This window comes from Abramis brama, assembly GCF_963993115.1.
Source record: "Abramis brama genome assembly, chromosome: 11".
In the NCBI taxonomy this organism is placed as follows: domain Eukaryota; kingdom Metazoa; phylum Chordata; class Actinopteri; order Cypriniformes; family Leuciscidae; genus Abramis; species Abramis brama.
Window position 1 is genome coordinate 7936198 of NC_139973.1, and position 23354 is coordinate 7959551.

At 36.4% G+C, this 23354-nt stretch overlaps 4 protein-coding genes across 6 annotated transcripts in view; 2 read left to right on the plus strand and 2 right to left on the minus strand.

Moving 5' to 3' along the window:
* ca16b (carbonic anhydrase XVI b) overlaps positions 1 to 9937 on the plus strand; it is a 97928-nt gene extending 87991 nt beyond the window's left edge. The window contains exons 15-29 of the mRNA XM_084127750.1: positions 2244 to 2335; positions 3264 to 3360; positions 3572 to 3654; positions 3733 to 3867; positions 4447 to 4581; positions 4661 to 4821; positions 5017 to 5152; positions 5981 to 6127; positions 6240 to 6333; positions 7159 to 7235; positions 7395 to 7523; positions 7909 to 8055; positions 8201 to 8343; positions 8855 to 8990; positions 9176 to 9937. Coding sequence (XP_083983876.1) covers positions 2244 to 2335; positions 3264 to 3360; positions 3572 to 3654; positions 3733 to 3867; positions 4447 to 4581; positions 4661 to 4821; positions 5017 to 5152; positions 5981 to 6127; positions 6240 to 6333; positions 7159 to 7235; positions 7395 to 7523; positions 7909 to 8055; positions 8201 to 8343; positions 8855 to 8990; positions 9176 to 9316 — 1853 coding nt within the window. The 3' untranslated portion in view covers positions 9317 to 9937. The remainder of the gene's footprint in view (positions 1 to 2243; positions 2336 to 3263; positions 3361 to 3571; positions 3655 to 3732; positions 3868 to 4446; positions 4582 to 4660; positions 4822 to 5016; positions 5153 to 5980; positions 6128 to 6239; positions 6334 to 7158; positions 7236 to 7394; positions 7524 to 7908; positions 8056 to 8200; positions 8344 to 8854; positions 8991 to 9175) is intronic.
* Positions 9938 to 11376: 1439 nt separating this feature from the next.
* On the plus strand, positions 11377 to 18763 carry tardbpb (TAR DNA binding protein b). Of its 3 annotated transcripts, XR_014608160.1 has the most exons (8): positions 11410 to 11685; positions 12363 to 12618; positions 13005 to 13183; positions 13336 to 13476; positions 14507 to 14677; positions 15412 to 16527; positions 17303 to 17396; positions 17852 to 18763. XR_014608160.1 is itself a non-coding variant. In XM_084127841.1 (6 exons), exons 2-6 carry the CDS (start codon positions 12378 to 12380, stop codon positions 15904 to 15906), a joined length of 1227 nt encoding a protein of 408 aa, XP_083983967.1. In that variant the 5' UTR covers positions 11377 to 11685; positions 12363 to 12377; the 3' UTR covers positions 15907 to 17224. The 3 variants fall into 3 exon arrangements, 1 of the variants encoding a protein (XP_083983967.1); XR_014608159.1 differs by lacking the exon at positions 17852 to 18763 and having other exon boundaries at positions 11377 to 11685; positions 17303 to 17739; XM_084127841.1 differs by lacking the exons at positions 17303 to 17396; positions 17852 to 18763 and having other exon boundaries at positions 11377 to 11685; positions 15412 to 17224.
* Positions 17723 to 19559, minus strand: cenps (centromere protein S). Its single transcript, XM_084127842.1, has 5 exons — positions 19396 to 19559; positions 19148 to 19271; positions 19032 to 19065; positions 18876 to 18942; positions 17723 to 17984 (listed from the first exon to the last, which is right to left on the minus strand). The coding sequence occupies exons 1-5, from the start codon at positions 19426 to 19428 to the stop codon at positions 17853 to 17855; spliced, it is 390 nt and encodes a 129-aa protein (XP_083983968.1). The 5' UTR covers positions 19429 to 19559; the 3' UTR covers positions 17723 to 17852.
* Positions 19560 to 21464: 1905 nt separating this feature from the next.
* Positions 21465 to 22874, minus strand: rbp7b (retinol binding protein 7b, cellular). Its single transcript, XM_084129743.1, has 4 exons — positions 22689 to 22874; positions 22369 to 22547; positions 21880 to 21981; positions 21465 to 21778 (listed from the first exon to the last, which is right to left on the minus strand). Exons 1-4 carry the CDS (start codon positions 22759 to 22761, stop codon positions 21725 to 21727), a joined length of 408 nt encoding a protein of 135 aa, XP_083985869.1. The 5' UTR covers positions 22762 to 22874; the 3' UTR covers positions 21465 to 21724.
* Between the last annotated feature and the right edge of the window lie 480 nt (positions 22875 to 23354).

Below are 23354 nucleotides of genomic sequence, written 5' to 3' on the forward strand. Positions count from 1 at the left end.
TGGATGTAGTCTTTGGCAAAAACGTTATTTCCACAGCTTTTTGCTGCTTAAAATGTTGCTTTTTAATGAAACTTATTGCAGTCCAAACCTGTATGACTTACACTACCGGTTAAAAATGACAGTAAATAACAGTATAATGTTTCAAAAGATTTCTTTCATATAAATGCTGCTTTTTTACTTTCTACTTTCAACATTGATAATAAAAAGAAATGTATCTTGAGCACCAAATCAGCATTTTAGGATGATTTCAGTAGGATTGTGTGATAGTGAAGACTGGAGTAATGAAGCTGAAAATTCAGCATTGCAATCACAGGAATACATTTTTACTGTTTTTGATCAAATAAAAGCAGCTTTTGGTGAGACATTTTATTAAAAACATTTACAAATCTCCAAACCTTTGAACAGTAGAGTAATTTCACTAGTCAAGTCAGTCACCGTTATTTATATATCGCTTTATACAATAAAGATTGTTTCAAAGCAGCTTTACAGTAATAAACAGGAAAATAACGATTCAATTTGGCTGTAAAGCAGCTCTAAAAAGACAATAGTAAACAGCAATTATTCAGTTGAGATCAGTTCAGTGTTGATTCAAGCTTTTTACGATCAGAATTCCTATCTTGCCGTTTTCTCGGATGATGAGTGGATGCGTATTTTATGTTCTGTGTGTTACTGTTTCTCAGTGAACGAATGGAAAGTCTGATTGCTCAATTTGGGTAGTGCATGATTTTCTAAAATTGCATGAACTGCTGTCAGTATTGCCATTCTTTTCTCTCTTGCTCTCTCTCAGTTACTTTCCTGTCTTCCCTTCTCCTCGTACGACGCAGTCCAGCTCTTGACTGACAGGTCTATATAACTGTAAGCCAAAAGAAGTAAAACGTAGCCATTAATGTTTATGAGAACTCCGTTTGAGGTGATAGTTTAATGTCTCTGTCGTAATAGAGAACTCATCAACAATCCCCCGTTAAATAGAAGAAGTCTGTGTGTGCATGTCTCAGTGATTTAATAAGACCGATAGAATCTCTTCTGTTAATGGTATAGACACTGAATACAGAATGGGGGTTGAGTTGATGTGTGTTTGATCATCCTTCACAATGGTGAAGCAGTAAAATGCTCCAGGGGATTCTGGTCTTTTTTAAATACGGTCCCAGCTGTGTGCTTCCATGGGCAGTAATGAACCATACCTTTGTATGGCCATTCTACGTGACAATAGCTAAACCATCATTTCAGACCCTTTCTTTGATAGTTAACTGATGAGCTTTATATGACACAGATGTGACCAAATATCATCACTCAGGAAGTGAGGCCACAAAAGTAGGGCGTATGGATTTTGCTTCAAAGTATTTTGTCATTTGGAACAAGGATGTTTTTTCCTTTATTTCTTTATTTAAACTTTTATTTTTCAGAGAGGTTTTAACCTTAAAAGTGACATGTTTAGACATTTTATAATAATTTTTAAATGACAAATATTAATTTAATGAAAAGGTCTTGAATTAATAATTGAACTAATTATTGGAAAAAACAGCATACATTATTATATGCAGTCACTGAACAATATGTGTTGCGAAATGTATGTCGGTTACATTAATCAGATGTTTTTAGGTATATTATTAAATATTTTGTGAAATATGGTATTTCAGTGTATTTATTAAAAATATGTACTACTGTTCAAAAGTTTGGGGTCAGTAAGATTTTTCTCAGCAAGGACACATTAAATTGATCAGTAGTGACAGTAAAGACATTTATAATGTTACAAAAGATTTATATTACAAATACATGCTGTTCTTTAGAACTTTATATTCATGTCCTAAAAAATATTAATCAGTACAACTGTAATGATGATAATAATAATATTTCTTAAGCAGCAAATCAGAATATTAGAATGATTTCTGAAGGATCACGTGACACTGAAGATTGGCGTAATATACTGACCCCAAACTTTTTGAACTATGGTGTGTCAATTCTAGGTATATTTTTAAAGATTTTGTATATAATAATAATTACATAATACAATAGTGTATTTGGGTATAATTTAATATTGTAATTTAATACTTTTTTTTTTATTGTAAAACCCCAAATAATAAAATAATATTTTAGTAACATTTTAATAATACGTTTTTTTTAATCATAAATATTTATATAATAGGTATTTAGGTATTAATAGGTGCAGTTGTCATCAATTTCTCTGAAAATGTTTGTGTTCACATTGGCAGTGGTATGATGAGTATGTATGGTTTGTGTTTCAGATGACCTGGAGGCTGTGCCAGTCAGGCAGTTCATCAAACACATCATGGAGCTGTACTCCAACAACCAGCATGGCTTTTCTCAGGAGTTCGATGTGAGCATGGCCTTTGTAGTTGGAGCATGTGAGAATGTGTGTATGTGTTCTGTACATGTACCGGTGCTCCCAGTGGCACATAGGCACAGATGGCTGTGGGAAAAGGACTAATTAAAGAGGAGAGCCTCATTAAAATCACTCCTCTTGCTGGAGGAATGCAGGAAAGCTTGAGTCTGGTTCATGCCCACAGCAAACATTTACAAGATCACAATTCACATTCAAAAACAGAAAAAATTTACTTAAAAACTCTGACAATTACCAGTATCTGCGACACGGTAGGTATCGATTCGTTACAGAGGTGCTTTGTTTTACAGATATAGGAAAACGAAACTGCACGGTAGATTAATATCTGCTTCATTACGGCTCACTGGGGAGCTAATTATTTTGCTGCAGTATAACATTTATTTCAAATTACATTGATGTGACAATAATTAAATGACTTGGACAAATGGGGCAATATATGTAAATTCTAATCAAAGTGTGGCTAATTACTGGAATAATTAACTAATTATTTTGTAAATGAGTCTTAAATAATTTACCAGTAATGTGGTCAACAGAAAGAAATTCTGATAGGACTGTAATCAGAATGGGAAAAAAAAATGGTATCCAACAATTGTTCTCGTGTTTAAACCATCAAGTGGCATCCAGTTAATCGTATTAGGGATAAACATTTAAATTTTAATCCAAGTTGGTGTAAAAGTAAAACCTTTTGACAGTCGAATTAAACATTGAGTCGAGGAGATTTTAGAATTTTCTTATTTCCATTTTAATTTGTCACATGGGAAATGGAAGATGGAAATGTGTGTTGCCGGGTTGTTTACTTACTACGCTTTAGATCCCGGTAGTCAATGCACACAGAAATCATGCATAACTCAATTGTAGACTGTAAGTAAGTTATAACTAATTTGAAATCATACCTTCCCCGCAGGAGGTTCAACACTGCACGTCTGAAATGAAGATTACGGCAGAGCATTCAAATCACCCAGACAACAAGCACAAAAACAGATACATCAACATTGTCGCCTGTGAGTTGTCGATTATTATGTGGCAAACAAGAACATTCACCTTCTTCAGCATACTGTGAATTCATCTGTGAAGTGCTAGCGGTGCATGCAAGATGAAGATAGAAGCTATTAATATCCATCTCTCAATTTTGCATGCATTGCTAGTATTTCTAAATAGATGGCTCAAACAGTGATTCAAATAATACATCATTTATTGCTTTTTAATACCCAGATGATCACAGCAGAGTGAAGTTGCAGCAACTGTCTGGGAAAGACTCCAAGCACAGTGACTACATCAATGCCAACTATGTAGATGTACGCATTTTATTACAAGTGCATGTTTGTGCTTATTGCTTTAATGTGTGTTTTATAATTAAATATTCTCCCTCTCAGGGTTATAACAGATCCAGGGCTTATATAGCCGCTCAGGGCCCTCTGAAGTCCACATTTGAGGACTTTTGGAGAATGATTTGGGAACAGAACACCACTGTGATTGTCATGATCACTAACTTGGTGGAGAAAGGCAGGGTAAGTAACTAATTCCACAAAGTTTATTTAAAGTGCCCCAATTATGCTATTTTATGCATATGTCTCCTATAATAAATTTACAGGTCAAAAAAACACTTGAATTTTCTCATAATACACATTGCAGCATCACCTCTTTTCTCACAGTGTCTGAAACGGTTCGATAAAGGATTCGGTCTCACTCGCTATGCTGGAGGTCAAGAATAGCGCCCTTTTTATTTTCAAATTTCATTTATTTTTTTTTCCAAAATCTTAAATTTTTCTGGATTCCACTTTTCTGTTTTAATTTTTTTAGATTCCGATTTTTTTAGACAAGCTTTTTTTTTTTGTCCTTTAATATTCACAGACACTCCATATCATGTTTTGATTAACTCATTCTACTTTGGATTTATCTATCCAAAATTTGCCAAATCCCATGATATTTCATGTTATACTATAAATTCCATTTTATGACTGTGTTCTGCGATTCTGTCCACATTTTCCACATGGCTGAATAGGGCTCGTTTTTGGTAAACTATTCTGTTGATGCAGACTTTGGTGTTTTGAAATGCAAAACAGAAGATGTATTTGTTGTTTTTACAGAGGAAATGTGATCAGTATTGGCCGTCAGACAACTGCGAGGTTTATGGGAGCATAATGGTCACTCTGAAGAGTACTAAAGTGCATGCTTACTACACACTCCGGCATTTCATCATACGTAACACTAAACTGAAAAAGGTGCATTTGAGCATTCATAGAGCATTTACAGAGCATTGTATCAGACCCTGCATTTTGACCTCTGAATTGTCTCTCTCAGGGTCAGAAGGGGAGGCAGAATGAGCGGCTGGTGGTCCAGTACCATTACACGCAGTGGCCAGACATGGGCGTACCTGAGTATGCACTTCCAGTCCTCAAATTCATCTCTCGGTCTACAGTGGCACGCACGCCGGGCACAGGCCCCGTTCTAGTTCACTGCAGGTACTATTCTATGGAAGTATAAGCTCCGCCCACTAGCGTGTGAATTGCCAGTTTCAGTCATGTACTTTCTGGTTGTGCAGGGTTTCCCATTCCTACATCATTTTCAGCAGGGTGTTTGGAAGTGGGAGACTCTTTGCTTTGTACCAAAATGCAATGTCATTTTTATCAAACCATCTCTCTCTCTGTGTCCTGCAGTGCTGGAGTGGGCAGAACGGGCACATACATAGTCATAGACAGCATGCTGCAGCAGATAAAGGACAAAGGCACAGTCAACGTCCTGGGATACCTCAAGCACATCCGAGCTCAGCGTAACTACTTGGTCCAGACCGAGGTTATTACCTGTCAAATGCACACTTAGATCACTTTCAGAAGGGAATATTAGTGTACTTCTTACTACATACTGCATACTGTGCAGCATATACTGTTCACTGCAGACTCGTTGTTAAAAATTGTATGTGGAACTACCGTAGTATGCAATTACAAACATTTCAAAATGCACAAAATTTCATCACATGACCTCATTATTTTTACATGTTGCACATCAGGGTGATTACTGTTAACTAAAGCTATTTTACTGTTTTATAACACGATATAAATTGTTAATTTATAGCTGCTGATTTAGGTTGAAGCACTTAAATTACTAACTGGAAATAATTAAAAATGAAAACTGAAATATAAAATATTTAATTAAAATGAATACTGAAAATATAGAAATGAAAGCAAATTCATAATATTAATTAAAAAATGTAATAGTATATAAATAAGTATTAGTACTAAAATAACACTGTTGCATATTTAAGAATAAAAAAGGCTATTTTGCATTTTCTAAATTCCATTTTGTGTTTGTCCAGTCAAATCACTTTGAATTCGTCGTACTAGAAATGTAAGGTCATGTCAAGTGCATTGGATTGTGGGATACAGTTTGCAGTGTTTTCTGATTGCACACTGCACATTTTGGCATGTAGTGCATTGTCTGGGTGTTACATACATACAGAAAATGAACATGCTGTTCAAACTCAATATACTGCATACTGAAAAAAATTAATTTGTAGTATGCCATTCTGAACATAAACCCATATTTATTCATAAATATAGTGTTCAGATGTCACATTCCTAATGCAAAATGGTTTGTCTTAATGACTACATGTGTAACCTACAGGAGCAGTTTATCTTTATCCATGATGCACTAATGGAAGCTGTGCTTAGTAAAGAGACTGAGGTTCCTGCTTGGCAACTCCATAATTATGTTAACAGCATTCTCACCTCGAGCCCAACGGGACAAACGCGCATGGACAAACAGTTTAAGGTCTGGACTGGATGACTCTGTTGTGTCTCTATGCAATTGTATAAAGATGTTTTTCTCAGTTGGACGACTAACCTGCTCCTCCTTGTGGACGCTCTTGTTACTGTCCCTCCAGTTGTTGACGCAATGCAATTCTCACCTCACGGAGTGTTTCAGTGCCCAGAAGGACTGCAACAAAGAGAAGAACCGCACTTCGACTGTCTTGCCAAGTGAGTCGCTAAACCTTCTAAACCCATATATCAAAATCAACACTCCAGCTTCTTGGCAATATAGACTTTGCTGTATTCTCAATATGCAGTGTAGTGCGCAGTGTAGTAGCACAATTTACTTTAACAATAAATACTATTTAAAATACCCCCAAAAAATGTGTGTGTATATATATATTTTTACAGTGCATTTATAAGTTGTATTTAATGTTCATTTAACATTAGTATTTAATTTCATGCATTAAATAGATGCACCAAGGATTTTTAACTATAGTAACGAATGCCTAGTGTTATTTTACTATTATTTATATACTATTATAGTATTCATTAATATTTTGAATTAGCTTTCTTAGATACATTTTCAGTTTACATTTTAATTTGTTTTAGGGATATTTGTACAACTTTTTTGTATATAAGTTTTTGCTTTTAAAAAAAATATTTCTGTGTAGCCTTAATTTATTTAGATTCTCATATTTGATTATATATATATATATATATATATATATATATATATATATATATATATATATATAGTTACAGAAAATTATTTTTAATCATTTAATCACAACTACAAATTGGTTTTAAAGGTGGCATATATATATATATATATATATATATATATATATATATATATATATATATATGTGTATATATGTGTATATATATGTATGCGTGTATGTGTCTGGGTGTGTATTGTTTAACATAAAATATAACATAAGAAAGTCATTAAGAATTGCAAACAATAGTATTTTAAAACGCATTGAATGAATGGTACAATACAAGGTTTGGTTGGTTGTGAAGGTTATAGTGAGTTGTTTTTCCCCACAGCGGAGCGGGCGCGAGTGGCACTAGCTCCCCTCCCAGGAGTAAAGGGAACAGACTACATCAACGCCTCCTACATTATGGTAAGACTTTACTGGAACATTATACATCATTTTGGATTATATTTAATAATGCATGGAACATGAATAATTTGCGCACCAGTGTTTTATCTCTTCATCTGCTTTTCTCATCATTTGCTGTGATTTTCTTTTAGAATGAAATCAATGTTTATCCACTTACAGGGCTATTACAGGAGCAATGAGTTTGTCATTACCCAGCATCCTCTTCCCCACACGACCACAGACTTCTGGAGGATGATCTGGGATCATAACGCTCAAGTTATTGTGATGTTGCCAGACAACCTCGGCCTCGTGAGTACAGCGTTAAAGAGCTGCTTGTGAACATGAGTTTTTAAGTGGATGCTTGCTGCGTTACGTAACTTATGTTCATTTTATACATATTCAGTAAGTTCTGTTAATGCACTCTAAAACATTTCATACCAGCGTGTTATCGTAGCACTTACACTTCAATTCCAATTTAATTATTGCCTTCTATAATACTTTTAACTTTTTTAAGAAACTATATCTAAAGAGCACCCTCGGTCTAGTTATAAAATCACTTGTATTTGCTTGTGATAAATATTTAATGTGGAAACAAGTTCAATTATAAATCACCTGAATCTGTTAGCCTAATAAAAATCTATATGATATGATATGCTATGATATGATATGATATGCCCTGCTCTTCTTTTTATAGACTGAGGATGAATTTGTGTACTGGCCCAGCAGAGAGGAGCCCATGAACTGCGTAGCCTTTACTGTCACCCTCATTAATACTGACAGACTCTGTTTATCTAATGAGGAACAACTCGTCATCCACGACTTCATCCTGGAAGCCACACAGGTGTCTCACGCACTACACAATCATGACTCTTAAAAAGGAAATTTGCATGAAGTTAGTTTGCTTGATTAGACGAACTTAATGTGGACATATTCATTTCTGCATAAGTATAACATGCTTATATAACAGGTTTATCTTTGCTGTGCAGGACGACTATGTGCTAGAAGTCCGACATTTCCAATGTCCGAATTGGCCAGATCCTGATGCATCCATCAGCAGCACATTTGAGCTTATCAACATCATCAAAGAAGAGGCCATGACGAGGGACGGTCCCACCATTGTGCATGATGAGTGAGTGTCCTGTGTGTGCATAGAACATGAGTAGTGGCGTAGAGACGCTTTTCCACCGTCAGGCCAAACCATTCTCAATGCTTAACCTTTCCATTCCGCGCCGATCCGGCCCAGCCGGCACGGATACGGTTTCATTTTCCACTGTGGGGCTGAAAACCGAGCTGGAATGTAATACAAATGCCTCAGTCGTTGCCAGAGGTGGACAAAGTAAACAACTCCATTACTTGTGCGAAAGTATAGAGACTTCTGGTCAAATATTACTCTGTTATAAGTGAAACTTATAACGCGCTTCGCCACCTACACAGAAACTGGTCACCAGGCAAGTGACCAATCCCGAACATTCGCATTCTACCAGCATGGTTAGAATTCCTCCTGATAACGGTTTGTAACCGTGCCTGCCGAACCAAGCTCAAGTGGTAATACAACTGTATCCCTTCCTTACCGGTCAGCCTGACGGTGGAAAAGCGGTTTATGTAACCAAAAGCAGAGCCTCATGGATTGTGTGTTACAGGTTTGGGGCAGTTTCTGCCGGGATGTTCTGTGCTCTGACCACACTCTCCCAGCAGCTGGAGAACGAGAGTGCTGTGGATGTCTATCAAGTGGCCAAAATGATTAACCTAATGAGGCCTGGTGTCTTCACTGAAATTGTAAGTTAACAAAATGTAACCTCATCACAAAAGTCTGCCTGATGATAAATCTAGAGAGGTCATTGGGGTCTCGTGTAGACGTTTGACGCAGTCTGATTCGAGTTCAAAAACCATTTAAAAATGTTATGTCCCTTCCCATTGCATTTATTTCCTTTTTGTTCTCTATTTCTGTCTACTTCTTTTAGGAGCACTATCACTACCTTTACAAGGCTATGCTCAGCCTGGTTAGCAGTAAAGACTGCAGACTTGGCTTCAGCTACATGGATACTGGGATAGTGGTAATGGATGAATCCAACCAGGCTGAGAGCATGGAGTCTTTGGTGTGATGTTTCCAGAAAATGAAATGGAACAAAGTAGTTCCTTGAACTTTCCATGAGGCCTTTTTCCACAGACTCTCGGTGAAATGAAAAGGAAAAAAAACGACAAAAAAGAGCTTTTATATACTGATAAAAATAAATTCTTTTGATATTTATTTTTGCTGCTTTTTGTTATCCTGCTGAGCGCCACAAACTGCTCTCCAAAACACGTGCACACAGACACACACACCGTCTACTTTGCACTACACTGTCAGTGTTACTACTTGATGCCTAGCTGATTATTGATAATTGTGTTGAAACCGTTTCCGAGTATCACTTTATTCTTGACGATAAAGTCTACAGACATGTGAGGGTGATCAGCGACAGCACATTAACACACACATCAGCCTCATACCCATGAAAACTCTACACAGAAAAGCTCCAACTTAATGCTCTCCATGATGCGACTTTTAACCATCAAGCATTGTGACTTGTTAGATTAATATGTTATTTTTATTTTATTTATTAAGATATGCCATTTTATGTCTAACTTATATACATTATTTCAGTGTGGTATCATAACAGCAACTGTGAACATATATTGTTATCAGTAGCATTTCTATGGTTTTGTAATATATAAAGATATTGATCAAAAAATCTTTATCTCGTTTCCTTCATTTCAGTTGTCATGTTTTCAATGGGCATGCTCAGTACTTCCTCCAACAGGTAGGCTATTTTCCTGAAGAAAAGATGACTGTGACTGTTCTGTTTACACTGGTATTCAGGGACAGGGACAGGTGGTTTAGTTCGTACCAATCAGACCATTACTATTTTGTCTTTTTAAACGGGGAAAAATCTAGATAACGTCAGTGAATTATGGAGTGCCACAGGGATCTGTGTTAGGCCCTCTGCTATTTTCAATTTAAAAAAATCTGATTAAACGATTTCATAACAGATTAGGACATAAAACTGAGAATTTGTTTGAGGAAGGGGTTAAATACTGAAGTAAAAGTACTCCACTTAAAACTACTAGATACGTTTTTAAATATAAAATTCTCATGTTTAGTCAATGAAATGAAAATGAAATGAAATGACACCAATGAAGATACTCGCCTGATACACAGATGGATGTTATCGTTGAACAATTAGAGGATCAACATTCGGAGAAGTTTTTAAAAAAATTCCCATTAAAATTCTCATGTATCGGATGATACACAGATGGAAGTTGGTGTTGCTTTGGCCATTAACCAGTATGATTTAACACATATTACAACTCATTAATGTTTTGCTTTTAACAATCACAAATGAAAAAAAAAAAGAATGTTTTATAAGTATTATTCCTACTATGCAGTACATATTCATGTCCCCATAAAAAAAAAAAATGGAAACACACGCAACTTATTAGGAACTTTTCCAGTTTTAAGCCAAACATAGTCTTTAAAAAAACAAGCTGATAATAACTCGCCTTAACATGAGAATTTGCTTTTTGTTACAGTCGATGGCACCCATTGACTTCCATAGTATTTATTTAATTTTTCTACTATGGAAGTCAATAGGTGCCGTTAACTGTCTGGTTACCAACATTCTTCAAAATATCTTCTTTTGTGTTCAACAGAAGAAATAAACTCATACAGGTTTGGTACAACATGAGGGTGAGTAAATGATGACAACATTTTCATTTTTGGGTGAACTATTCCTTTAAGAAGACAAGTGAAAATTATTTTACAAAAATATTAAAGTCAGATCTAGACAAACACTATTGCACTGTAACTTTGTACACATCAATGTGCTTCAAGTAAATAACATGGATATTATACTCATTTCTACCACTAGGAGGTGATAGAATTTCTACCACTATATTTCTGGGAACAGTCCACTAATACAAGGGGAACGGGCGCTTTTGCTTTCATCGGTTAAGTGTTTTAGTTACACAAATGACAGCCTACATTGTGCCTACATTGTGTAGTATGTGCCACCTACATTGTTTAGAAATAACACTTGTTGTTATTACATTTTATGCATATATCTTCAAACAAAGCAAACATGATGGCATACCAACAATGTTTATTTTCCCTTCTCTCTACCCGTGCACATGTAAAAGTGAGCTCGCCCACGTGTGACGTATTTCCTTCATGACTATGTGATGCCATCTTGATACGAAAATAGTGTCGCATGAGTTAGATGATACGGAATATTATTGTCTTGCTATTATATACAAAGACTGTGTTATTTTGCTTTATTCTAATTAGAGTAGAAACGGACACTGTTGAGAGTATTGGTCTCCGTGAGCGTTGTGTTAACTGGTTCATTCATTGATCCTAACAATCACATTTTTTTCCTGAACGAGGAGCGTGGTGGCGCTAACAAAGGAATATCTGGATCCGAGCAGTTGTTCATTGGTAAGGTTAATTGTGTTCTTTTCATTATAATCCACAGAAGAATATGTATTTACACCGCATATCGACCTATTAGTTGTCGGTTGAGGCAGTATTTTACTGTTGCTTAGCAATAATGATTCGCGAGTTGTTCGCAAGCGCTATGCACTGAAGTCGCGCGTACGGCCGTCAGCTCACATTACAACTAGCGGTAAGATTTTGATTCAACCTAGTGACTCGATTCTTTTGAATCAGTTTACTAGAAAGATTCATTCAGTGACACTTTTGCTATTTTACATCGTAATGACAAATTTTCTGGAAATACTACTTAATGTTCCATATTAAAATTAGTCTCTACAATTCTACCAAGAAAATGCTTCGTACAGATCTGTCATTTTAACAATAATAACCTACATTTCTATTTTAAATAACGTATTTCGTTCACGAACGTTGTCTCGTTCAGTTCCGTTTTGACGAACGTTAGTTCACAATCAAAACACTGACTCTTTCAGTGAAGGGGCGTGGTCGTTCCGCGTGTCCAACCAATGATATTGATCCTTCACAGCCCGCACTCGATTGCTATAGTTAGTCAAGTCTTTAAAGACAGAATAACAGTCGAAGATAGATACCCGAGAGAACGATTCGATCGAAACAATTATTTCACGATGGAAGAGCCACAAATTACATTTACTTACCAACAGCTCGACTCAGGAGAGATGGCCGAGATGTACATTCGCGTCGCGGAGGAGGAGAACGAGGAGCCGATGGAGATCCCGTCGGAGGACGACGGCACGGTGCTGCTGTCCACGGTGGCCGCTCAGTTTCCAGGGGCTTGTGGCCTGCGCTTCCGGAGCCCGGTGTCTCAGTGTATGAGGGGAGTTCGCCTGGTGGAAGGAATCCTGCACGCCCCCGAGAACGGCTGGGGAAACCTGGTCTATGTGGTCAATTACCCCAAGGGTACGTTTTTATGTTCACTTACAATAACGTTAGGCCTTGGACCTAATATACATATGAGAAAGGTTTTGAGAAACATTCTAATAATAGTCAAAATAATGTTTTATAATGTAAAATGACATTAATAACCCTAACTTTTCTCCCTCAAAGGCAAAGAGGTCATTGTATGCATTTTAGGGTTAATTTAGGCATGTGCTTTATAATTTAACAGTGAGGTTATGTCATAACCATAGTTGAGCACATTTGGGTGTTGCAAACATGTTCTTCGGTATTTCTTTTGTATATTTTTAGCTGTAAAAATGCAATGCATTTTGATTTAATGGGGTTGTTTTTGTCGCATGAATGGTTTGGATATGAAAACATTTACCAAGTGAACTTTTCTATTCTAGAAACGGCTCTGCCAGATAATAAGAGGAAGATGGATGAGATTGATGCTTCTTCTGCAACAAAGATCAAGAGAGGAGATCAGAAGACTTCAGATCTGATTGTCTTGGGTCTGCCATGGAAAACTACAGAACAGGACTTAAAAGACTACTTCAGTACGTTTGGAGAAGTCATCATGGTGCAGGTAAAACATACTGATATAAATATAAGATGTGATCGTCTTTGTACTGTCATATTTTGGTGAGAGCTATCCAGCTATTAAAAATAGAACTAGACTCGACTGTCATTCATAGATCTGGTATGAATTGAGTTCTTGACTTGATTCTGTTACACTAGGTCAAGCGGGACGTAAAGACGGGAAATTCAAAAGGGTTTGGGTTTGTAAGGTTTGGTGACTGGGAGTCTCAGGGTAAGGTGATGTCGCAGCGGCACATGATTGACGGCAGGTGGTGTGACTGCAAACTACCTAACTCTAAGGTTAGTGTCTCTTTTTTTCTTTTCTTTTTTTCATTTAAAAGTTTGGGGTTAAAAAGATTTTATTAATGTTTTTGAAAGAAGTTTCATATGCTCACCAAGGCTGCATTTATTTGATCAAAAATACTGTTAAAACAGTAATATTTTGAAATGTTAAATAATTCTAATGTTTTCCATTTTGAATATATTTTTTAAAATGTAATTCCTTCCTAATTTTATAATAATTTTAATTTGCTGCTCAAGAAACATGTCTTATTATCATCAATATTTTTGTGGAAACCATGATACTTTTAAAATAAATTTTGTAACATTATAATTGTCTTTACTTTGACCAATTTACTTTACAGACTTTTGAACGATAGTGTATATTAGAGCTGCACGATTTATCGTTAATAGACCGCGATCAACAATTCACCTGTGTCTATTAAACCTTTGATAAAATAACACTTGAACATTCAAATCTGTTTTGGTGCTTCCGCTGAGCCAGAGAGAGCAGTTGTAGTAAATATTTTTGAAATATTATTTCCCTAAATTTGTTTCATTTTTCGACTTAAAGGAACAGTTCACCCAAAAATGAAAATGTTGTCATCATTTACTCACCCTCATGTTGTACCAAACCTGTATGAGTTTGTTTCTTCTGTTGAACACAAAAGAAAATATTTTAAAGAATGTTGGTAACCAGACAGTTAAAAAAAAGTGTCACTGAATCATTCATTCAATAGATTCGTTTTAAAACGCTGATTCATCAAGATATTGATCATTCATTCAAACACCGTTTTTTAATTTGTTCAGATTAATTAAACAATTTAAATAGACCGCAGCAATTAACATTTTTGTCAGAACCTCTAGTAAATTACATGTTTTGTTGTCTATTCAGATATTTTAAACAAATCTTTTAATTCTCATTCAGAATTGTGCAGCTCTAGTGTACATGATAAATTGTTACTTTTAATCAATTAGCCATTTATAAATGAAGTGTCAGGTATTCACTTTTAGGGTGCTAAACAAAATGATGTGTCTGAACATTTAACAGCAAGGTCCAGATGAACCAATGAGGAGCAGGAAAGTATTTGTGGGCCGTTGCACAGAGGACATGAGCGCTGATGAGCTCCGTCAGTTCTTCATGCAATATGGGGAGGTCACAGATGTCTTCATTCCTAAACCATTCAGAGCGTTCGCTTTCGTCACCTTTGCAGATGACCAGGTAAGCTATTGTTTTTTTCTCATTGATCTTAAAGTGCCCTGTTATGCTATTTTAAAGGTTCCTATTTTTGTTTTGGAGGTCTCCTGCAATAGCATCCAATGTCAAAAAAACACTTTAATTTTCTCATAATGTACATTGCAGCATCACCTCTTTTCTCACATTGTCTGAAATGGTTCGAAAAAGGATTCAGTCTCTCTACACCCCTCATTTGCGAGAGCTTACTCTTACTCTGATTGGTCAGACGATACCATATCTGAATTTCAGCTCTGGATCTTCCTTAGCACTTGTATGACACACAGTAATGATGCAGCCAGTTTTACTTTATCAATTCGAGCCCTAGTCCTTTCGCAGTGCAGAAAACGGTGTCTTCTCAACATGTCTACAACACGAACCAAACTCTTCCAGGCCTTGAAAAAGCACAATAGGGGCACTTTAAGGTGATAAACCAGGGATAAAGACCTGTTCACAAAAAAATAAATTAAACTAAAACTGTAAAAAATAAAATAACGCAAGATACAGGCCACGTGGTTAGATTAATTTGCACTTTGTGTGATTTCTCATATGAATGCGTTTCAATTCAAGGTCTTGTTTGTGGTGATTTTTCTATTGGTATGAGAATTTACGTTTACTTTTGCAGCATTCTGGAATTTATTGTTTAATATTCTATTCTGCAAGGATAAATCACCTGTTCATGCATTTCTGATCATAATTAATATTTTTCACCTTTTCTCCAGGTTGCCGCTTCCCTGTGTGGAGAAGATCTGATCATCAAGGGCATCAGCGTGCACATCTCCAACGCTGAGCCAAAACACAACAACACTAGGCAGATGATGGAGCGGGCGGGGCGCTTTGGGAATGGGTTCGGAGGTCAGGGTTTTGGAGCCAGCCGCAGTGGCATGGGGGGTAGTAGCTCCAGCAGCCTGGGAAATTTCAACAATTTCAATCTCAACCCAGCCATGATGGCTGCCGCCCAGGCCGCCCTGCAGAGCAGTTGGGGTATGATGGGAATGTTAGCACAGCAGAATCAGTCAGGTGCGTCTGGCACGAGCACAAGCGGCACTAGTGCCCCTCGGGACCAGCCCCAAACATACAGTTCGGGGAACAGCAACTACAGCAGCTCAGCTGCTCTCGGCTGGGGCTCCGGCTCTAACTCCACCACAGGTGGTAGTGGGTTTAACTCCAGCTTTGGCACTGGTATGGAGTCTAAGTCGTCAGGGTGGGGTATGTAAATCGGTTTGTGTTTTGAAGTGTTGTATTTCTAGCGCATTTGGTAAGTATTTTCCGAGAGACTTATCTTGTCACGTGTGTTTGGGAGTGGGGATGGGTGAAAAGGGAGACGGGGGACAAAAAAAGAAGAATGTTTTTTTACACTGAATGGAATTTAAGTTAGTGTTTAGAGTGAGATGTTAACCAAGGTGCAACATTAATGTACCATCTTTGGAATTATGTTTTTTTTTTCTTCCCAATGTTGTATTGTCTTGGTCGATACAAACTAAGCTTTTCAACTGGATTCTTGTAATGCATGTTGTTCAATCTGTGGATATCTGAAAATGCATGAGAATTGCATAATCCTTCAAGTACATTTATTATTATTTAGGACAAAAAAAAAAGACATTTGCATTGGAAAGAATCTGGTTGAAACCTGAACATATTGTAAATTCAGCTTTATGATTCAGTCCAGTTTTATGGAAACCCTTTAAAACAAGCCTTCATCAAAATCTCTTCTGCAGTTGACATCTGTGGGGTTTGCCTGGGAAGAGCGCCCTCTATGGCAGCACAGTGTGGCTGAGGTCATTATGTCACCTTCCTCCCCATGTCTATATGCTCTCATCGCACGGCTCGATGACACGGTGGGTGTCTCCTTTTTCTTAATCCACTTTTTAAGACAAGAAGTGCGCAGAAAGTGACGTTTTTAAACAACCCTTGAGTGCGATTGGTGATATGGCGAAGAGTGAGAAGGCTGCGAGTGAGCGAAGAAAGTGTGGAGCGCACGAACGAAAAGACTTGCGAGTGCGATGAACGAGCCGAAATGTGACTGCAGTGGGTGGGTTTGATGAGCGAGTGAATGAGAGCTGCTGATACTTCCCAGCTTTCCCCTTAATTGAGCCCAAATTGACGGACATTTTGTTCATGTGTACCTCAAAGATTTATTTTTATTTAAAAAAAACATTTTGGTCTCCCTAGGTTCCATTTTGCTTTTCTCCTTTAGTATACTGACATGTGCTTATATAGTTAGTGGAATGTTGTGATGATGATGATGATGCATACTTTGTCTTGCTTCTATAATCCCATCTGAATGCTGTATGGTGTGTGTGCTTTTTTTTTTCCTTGTAACTTGACCTGTAAGTGTGAGCTTTGATATGGATGACATCTTCAGTGGACACTGAGGGGGGAAAACATGAGTGATGGTGTAAGTGCGACTTGTATGTTGAGTGCTGTGGATGTCTGTGGAGTTTCCCTCTAGATAACGTTGCTCAGTGTTTTCAAAGGCATTTTATATGACTTGTCAAATGAAGGGAGTGCTTCAATAAAACTAATTTGAATAGATTGCCATTTTCTCATACTGGTTTGTCACGTGATGTTTGAAAGCAAATACCACACAACTAATTGAATTCACACATTTAGGGGCCTGGAATATGGCTGGTCGCAACTGAACCCCAGGCGGGAAGTCTGTTTGGGGATGGAGGAAGATGGAGGATGCTGTGGTTCTGCATCTCTGGTAACGGCCATGGACACGGTAGACTGTAGCAGAATTTGATAGGTGCTTCCAGACAAGGTGTTAACCTCCGAAGGTGTTAAACACTTCAAGCATAATACATTTCAATCTGAAAACCTGAGCTGAGATGATATTAGGCTTGATTTTGTTTGGTTTTGAGAAAGCAGCTTGATGTATTCAAATGCAGGCATAGGTTTTTCAGGTCCATGTTTTTAAAATGTTGAATTAAAATATTTTAGAGAATCTGTATTGTTTCATAGAGCTTCATATTTCCAAGAAAGACGTGTTTATAGGATTCTTTATTACAATAAAACACAAATTAACTCATGTTTGAGTATAAAAATGATTGGTGTTAAGTATTTAATGTGATTTATGTACAGCTGTTTTGTTATTACATGCAAAAACCAAGTACTTTTGTGTGCAACTTATAAAAATGTGAATTTTGTACATTTCTTTAGATCAATCTTCAACCTCGTTCTCCTCAGCTTCCATGTCTTTGCTCTTCCTCTTGGCAGCATTCTTCTTCCTTTTCTCCTTCAGTTCTTGGTTGTTCAAAGCCAGTTCTTCGCTTTTCTGCTGAATGTAGTTGTACTGTAAGGATAAAGCAAGGGTACAGTGTTTTTTCATTAATTACCTTGTACCTTACGAGTAAATATTTTGTATAACATGAGCACTTGGCAGAATGTTCAGTTATTTAGAGGTATCTAAAGAAATGTTTTTAGTTAGTTAAATTAACTATAATTGAATCATGTATAAATTTACAAGGTTACACTTTATTTTAAGGTGACAATTACATTGTACTTAGACAATAACTGAGTAATATTAATTAACTACATGTACTATAGAGTTAGGGTTTGGTTTTGGGTTAGTTACTTGTAATTATCCATAGTAAGTACATGTAGTAACGTGTAACTATGACACCTTAAAATAAAGTGTTACCCTTTACAACGTTAAATTAGATTTTTCCTAACAGTCACAAAGTACTCACTTACATACCCAAGCATTTTATATTATTTTAAATATTAACATTTAGGCCTGGTTTCACAGACAGGGCTTAGATTAAGGTGAGATTAGGCCTTAGTTCAATCATAACATTTAAGCAGATTTTAGAAATGTGCCTTAGAAAAAAACATTACTGGTGTGCATCTTGAGACAAAACGGCACTGACATATTTTAAGAAATGTCAGTGCAAGTTGTTTTCAGTTGAAACAGTTTAGTAATGCATTTTAACCTGTGATTAGGCTTAAGCCTTGTCTGTGAAACCGGGGGTACATGTAGGCTATAACATGATATGATGGGTTTCCGAAGCTTGGAAAATATATCTAGAGGTAAGAAACAGAACGAGAGTGAATAAATGTGTTTACAAGACCTTTGAATAGTTTTAACTTCCTTTTTTACAGTGTCATTTTTCGTAGTTGGGTGGGACCTTACAGATTGTTTGCAAAAAAAAGGTGATAAGTTTCATATCTGAAATCATCCTACCAGTGCAGTGGTTCTCCTCGCTGTCAGCTTCACATCATCCACTGTAACTGTGTGTCTTTTAGCATGTCTGCAAACATTCAATATATGCCTCAGCACAAGTAAAACATCTTTATGTGGTTAATAATAGAGGAAAGCCTACTTTTGCACTAAGTTTACCTCGCAAACGCTTCCAAGTCCTTGGCAAATATATCTGGAGAGGTAAGAAACAGGACGAGCGTGAATAAATATGTTAAATCCTACCGAAATATGAATGTCACAAAGCCCAATCTTACCGCACTGTCTGAACGCAGTCTCTGCAATAGCTGCTATTGTCTGTTTGGTGATTTGTTTCTCGCAGTCTGCAGCGATGTGTTGACAGAGAGAGCCGACAGTGTAGTGAACGGCAGCTTTCAGCCTCTAAAAGAGCATAAATACTGTCAACGTGAGAGATAAAACCCGAACACTTCTTTACAATGTGCACAAACATAACTAATGGCAAAACATTACGCATTAGCTTTTCATTAAGTTTATAAGTTATAACCTGTTTTTGTGCCTCGTCCTCATCCATTTTCATTGGACAACTATGCTGAAACTCGACTTTATGCTTTTAGCCATTTTCAATTAAAAATTGCGCGAATTTTAAGTTCTTCACGTTGTATGACGTCGCCAGAGTTCATTCTCGCCCTAACAGCGCCTCCTACTGACGCGGAGTGAATGTCATTCAGTTCACTTAAACATGAAAATTGTGTCATTATTTACTCACCTTCAAGTAAAATAAATCCATATACATTTATTTCATCTGCTGAACACAAAAGAAGATATTTTGAAGTATGTTTGTAACTAAATAGTTGTGTGGTTTTTTTTCTTTCTTTTTTCCCATACTATGGAAGTCAGTGGCCCCACAACTCTTTGGTTACCCATATTCTTCTAAATATCTTATTTTGTGTTCAGCAGTACAAAGAAATTCATACAGGTTTGAAACAAGTTGAGGGTGAGTGAATGATGACAGAATTTTCATTTTTGGGCGAACTATCCCTTTAAGGCCCGGTTTCACAACACTTGCAAGAAAAAAAAAAGAAGAAAAAAACGCATTCGCTACTGGTGTGCAATGTTGTGCATCTCTTGAGACAAAACAATGGCATGGCACGGACATATTTTAAGATATGTCAGTATAAGTTGCTTTCAGTTAAAACTGCTCAATTTACATTTTAGCTTAAGCCTTGTCTGTGAAACCGACCAAAAAAGAAACGTGTTTATTATGAATAGCTCTTTGATATCTATGTCTATGGGGCGCCGTTTGTAAAGCGGCTCACGCTGAAAATAACAGCAACATTTTGTCACATTTAGCTTCAAACAATGTTTAAAAAACTGGTATGAATTTTTGACGGTCACTTTTTAGCACATTTACAACAATATTTGTCAACTTAGAGATATTTTAAATAGTTAAATCTAAATATTAAATGTTACACCTGAATGTTAAATGTTAAATCTAAATGTTAAATCTAAATATTAAATGTTGAATCTAAATGTTAAATCTAAATCTAAATGTTGAATCTAAATGTTTCGGGCGAAACTAAATATTTAACTAATATGCAAATTCAAAATGCCGGTAACCGGAAGTGCCAAAATAAAAGCTCAAGGAGGTCAGTGTGTGTTTATAGCAATGTTTATAGTGTCAAATAACGAATAAAAACCATCTCATCCGAGGAAATGGACTCTTGGACATGGATTATCGTGATAATAACTAATAAAATAATAAGCAAGCGAACATGACAGAGAGTGATGACAGACATGACATTCAGTCAAAGTGAGCCCCCTCGTGGCTGGCTATTATGGCTACAGGTCATAAGTCCCGCTCTTTTCATAAAAGTGACACTAGCCTACTTTTCAAATACAGTTTCTCCAAACGTGTTTATTATTTTAGGTAGTTATCACGATAATCCATGTCCAAGAGTCCATTTCCTCGGATGAGATGGTTTTTATTCGTTATTTGACTGACCTCCTCGAGCTTTTATTTTGGCACTTCCGGTTACCGTCATTTTGAATTTGCATATTAGTTAAATATTTAGTTTCACCCGAAACATTTAGATTCAACATTTAGATTTAGATTTAGATTTAACGTTTAGATTTAACATTTAGATTTAGATTTAATATTTAGATTTAACATTTGGATTTAGATTTAGATTTAACATTTAGATTTAACATTTAGATTTAGCATTTAGATTTAACATTTAACATTTAGGTGTAACATTTAATATTTAGATTTAACAAGTTGACAAATATTGTTGTAAATGTGCTAAAAAGTGACCGTCAAAAATTCATACCAGTTTTTTAAACGTTGTTTGAAGCTAAATGTGACAAAATGTTGCTGTTATTTTCAGCGTGAGCCGCTTTACAAACGGCGCCCCATATATGTCACAAGGGGAAGTTACAAGTGTATGTTACTTACCTACAACTAAAGCATTTTAATACTGTGTTGGGGTTGGTTGACCCAACTGCACACCATTTTTAGTCATGAATTAACAAAATAGGGAAACTGTGCCAATGTCAGTCTCATACTTAAATATTTGCATATGAACATCAAAAGAAGACAACATACACTCAGCCTTTGGAGACACTCCTTAATATATTTTTATTGTTTTATTATCTGAAAAGTACATGTTCTTGACCTATATATATTTTACTCACAAGAAGAGTGTCTCCCTCCTTAAGTGTGTCCATTCCTCTCAGTGCACTTGCGTAGGTTTTCACTGTTGTTTACTTTTTTGAAATTGTATGTTCACTTGATTGAGAATGGATTAATGCTGAAGCAGTTTGTATGTTATTATTCTTCAATAAACATGACAGCAATTTCAGTTCAACACAATAATTCACGCTGTTCTTTTGTAGGTTTGCTTGCAGATCTGGTCTTCACATTTGAGTTCCTTGAAAGGAGTAAAAAATTTGTAAAAAATAAAAATAAATTTGGTATTTGTATTCATTTTATCTGAAAATTACATGTTATTGAATGTTTTGTTTGACTCACAAGGTAAAGAGTGTCTCCCTCCATCCAGTGTGTCCATCCTCTGTTCTTTTTGTCTCCTTTCTGGACGCACACAAGTTTGTCGTTGTCCCAGTTGACTGTTGTCTGAAAAAACAAGCAGTATTACTCAACCCTATATTGCCAATATCTAGAGAGAGAGAGAGAGTGTGTGTGTGTGTGTGTGTGTGTGTGTGTGTGTGTGTGTGTGTGTGTGTGTCCTGGTAAACCACATTATCAGGACAAATGTTTTTGGTCCCCTTGAGGAAAACAGCTTATGAATCATACTAAGTGATGTTAAGTGATGATAAGTGATGAAAATGTAAAAATGCAGAAAGTTTTCTGTGATAGGTTCAGGGGTCGGGTTAGTGTAAGGGGGTAGAATATAAAGTTTATTTAAAATGATTATGCCTGTGGAGAGTCCCCACAAAGATAGCGAACCAGATGCGTGTGTGTGTGTGTGTGTGTGTGTGTGTGTGTGTGTGTGTGTTCTACCTGGCATTTTTTGTTGTCCAGTCCTTTGGTGATTTCCTCAAACTCTTCTCCAATTTTGAATGAAGTAGAGTAGTTCTTGAAAGTTGTTAAAGTTTTAATGGTGAAAGAATCTCCGTCTTGCTCAAAAATCTTCTGTGGCTTTAGCATCCCTGCTATCTTTCGGGTGGCAAAATCAATTCCTGTATAGAGCAAGGTTAAATCCATAGTAAATATCAGGTCCTCTTAATAAAAAATAAAAAGATATCTATCTATAAAAATATTGAAATAACTAATATATATATATAAATTTAAAATCCTGATAAATGAATGACATTACTCACCGAGAGCAACCATGTAACCTTCAAAGTTTTCATTGTCCACTATGTCCCAGGTTCCACTATAGTTTGCAGGCATGCTTGATGTCGATGAAGCGTTTCTGTGAGTTCTAGCTGAATTTAAGTGTACATGAGTGGAAATGAGAGAAGCAGATGTGCTGTGTCGTATTTCAGCAGGTCTGTGTAATATGGGGAAGGGGTGATGGGGCACAAAGGCTATTTTAGAGTCTTGGTCAATGTTGCTGTTCTCCGAGGCGGAACATAACTTTTACACACTGCTTGCGTCCCGTGGGAATTCAAAGAGAACAATGTAATTCCAAAGACACATGTTGCTTTGGCAGTGGACTGATCTGATACAGGGAGTAAACAGTTTGGCAAGAATTTAGCAATGTCCCATATGATTTGAGATGATTAGTTTTGTTTCATTATCTGTGCCAGATTTTCATTAACAATGTGGCAATGGCTTTAAATAACTTCTGTGGTATAGGTTGATTTTTTCTCTCTCTCTTTTTTTTTACTCTCTTGTCTTAGAAGAAAATATTTAGTTTTAATTTTTTTTTTTTTTTTTAAATACATTTTATGAATTAAACAGCTTGTAAACATACTTTAAACAAAAATTGCAATAACCCATTAAACAAAGTATTATGCAATCATGTAAGACATTTCTCCTTA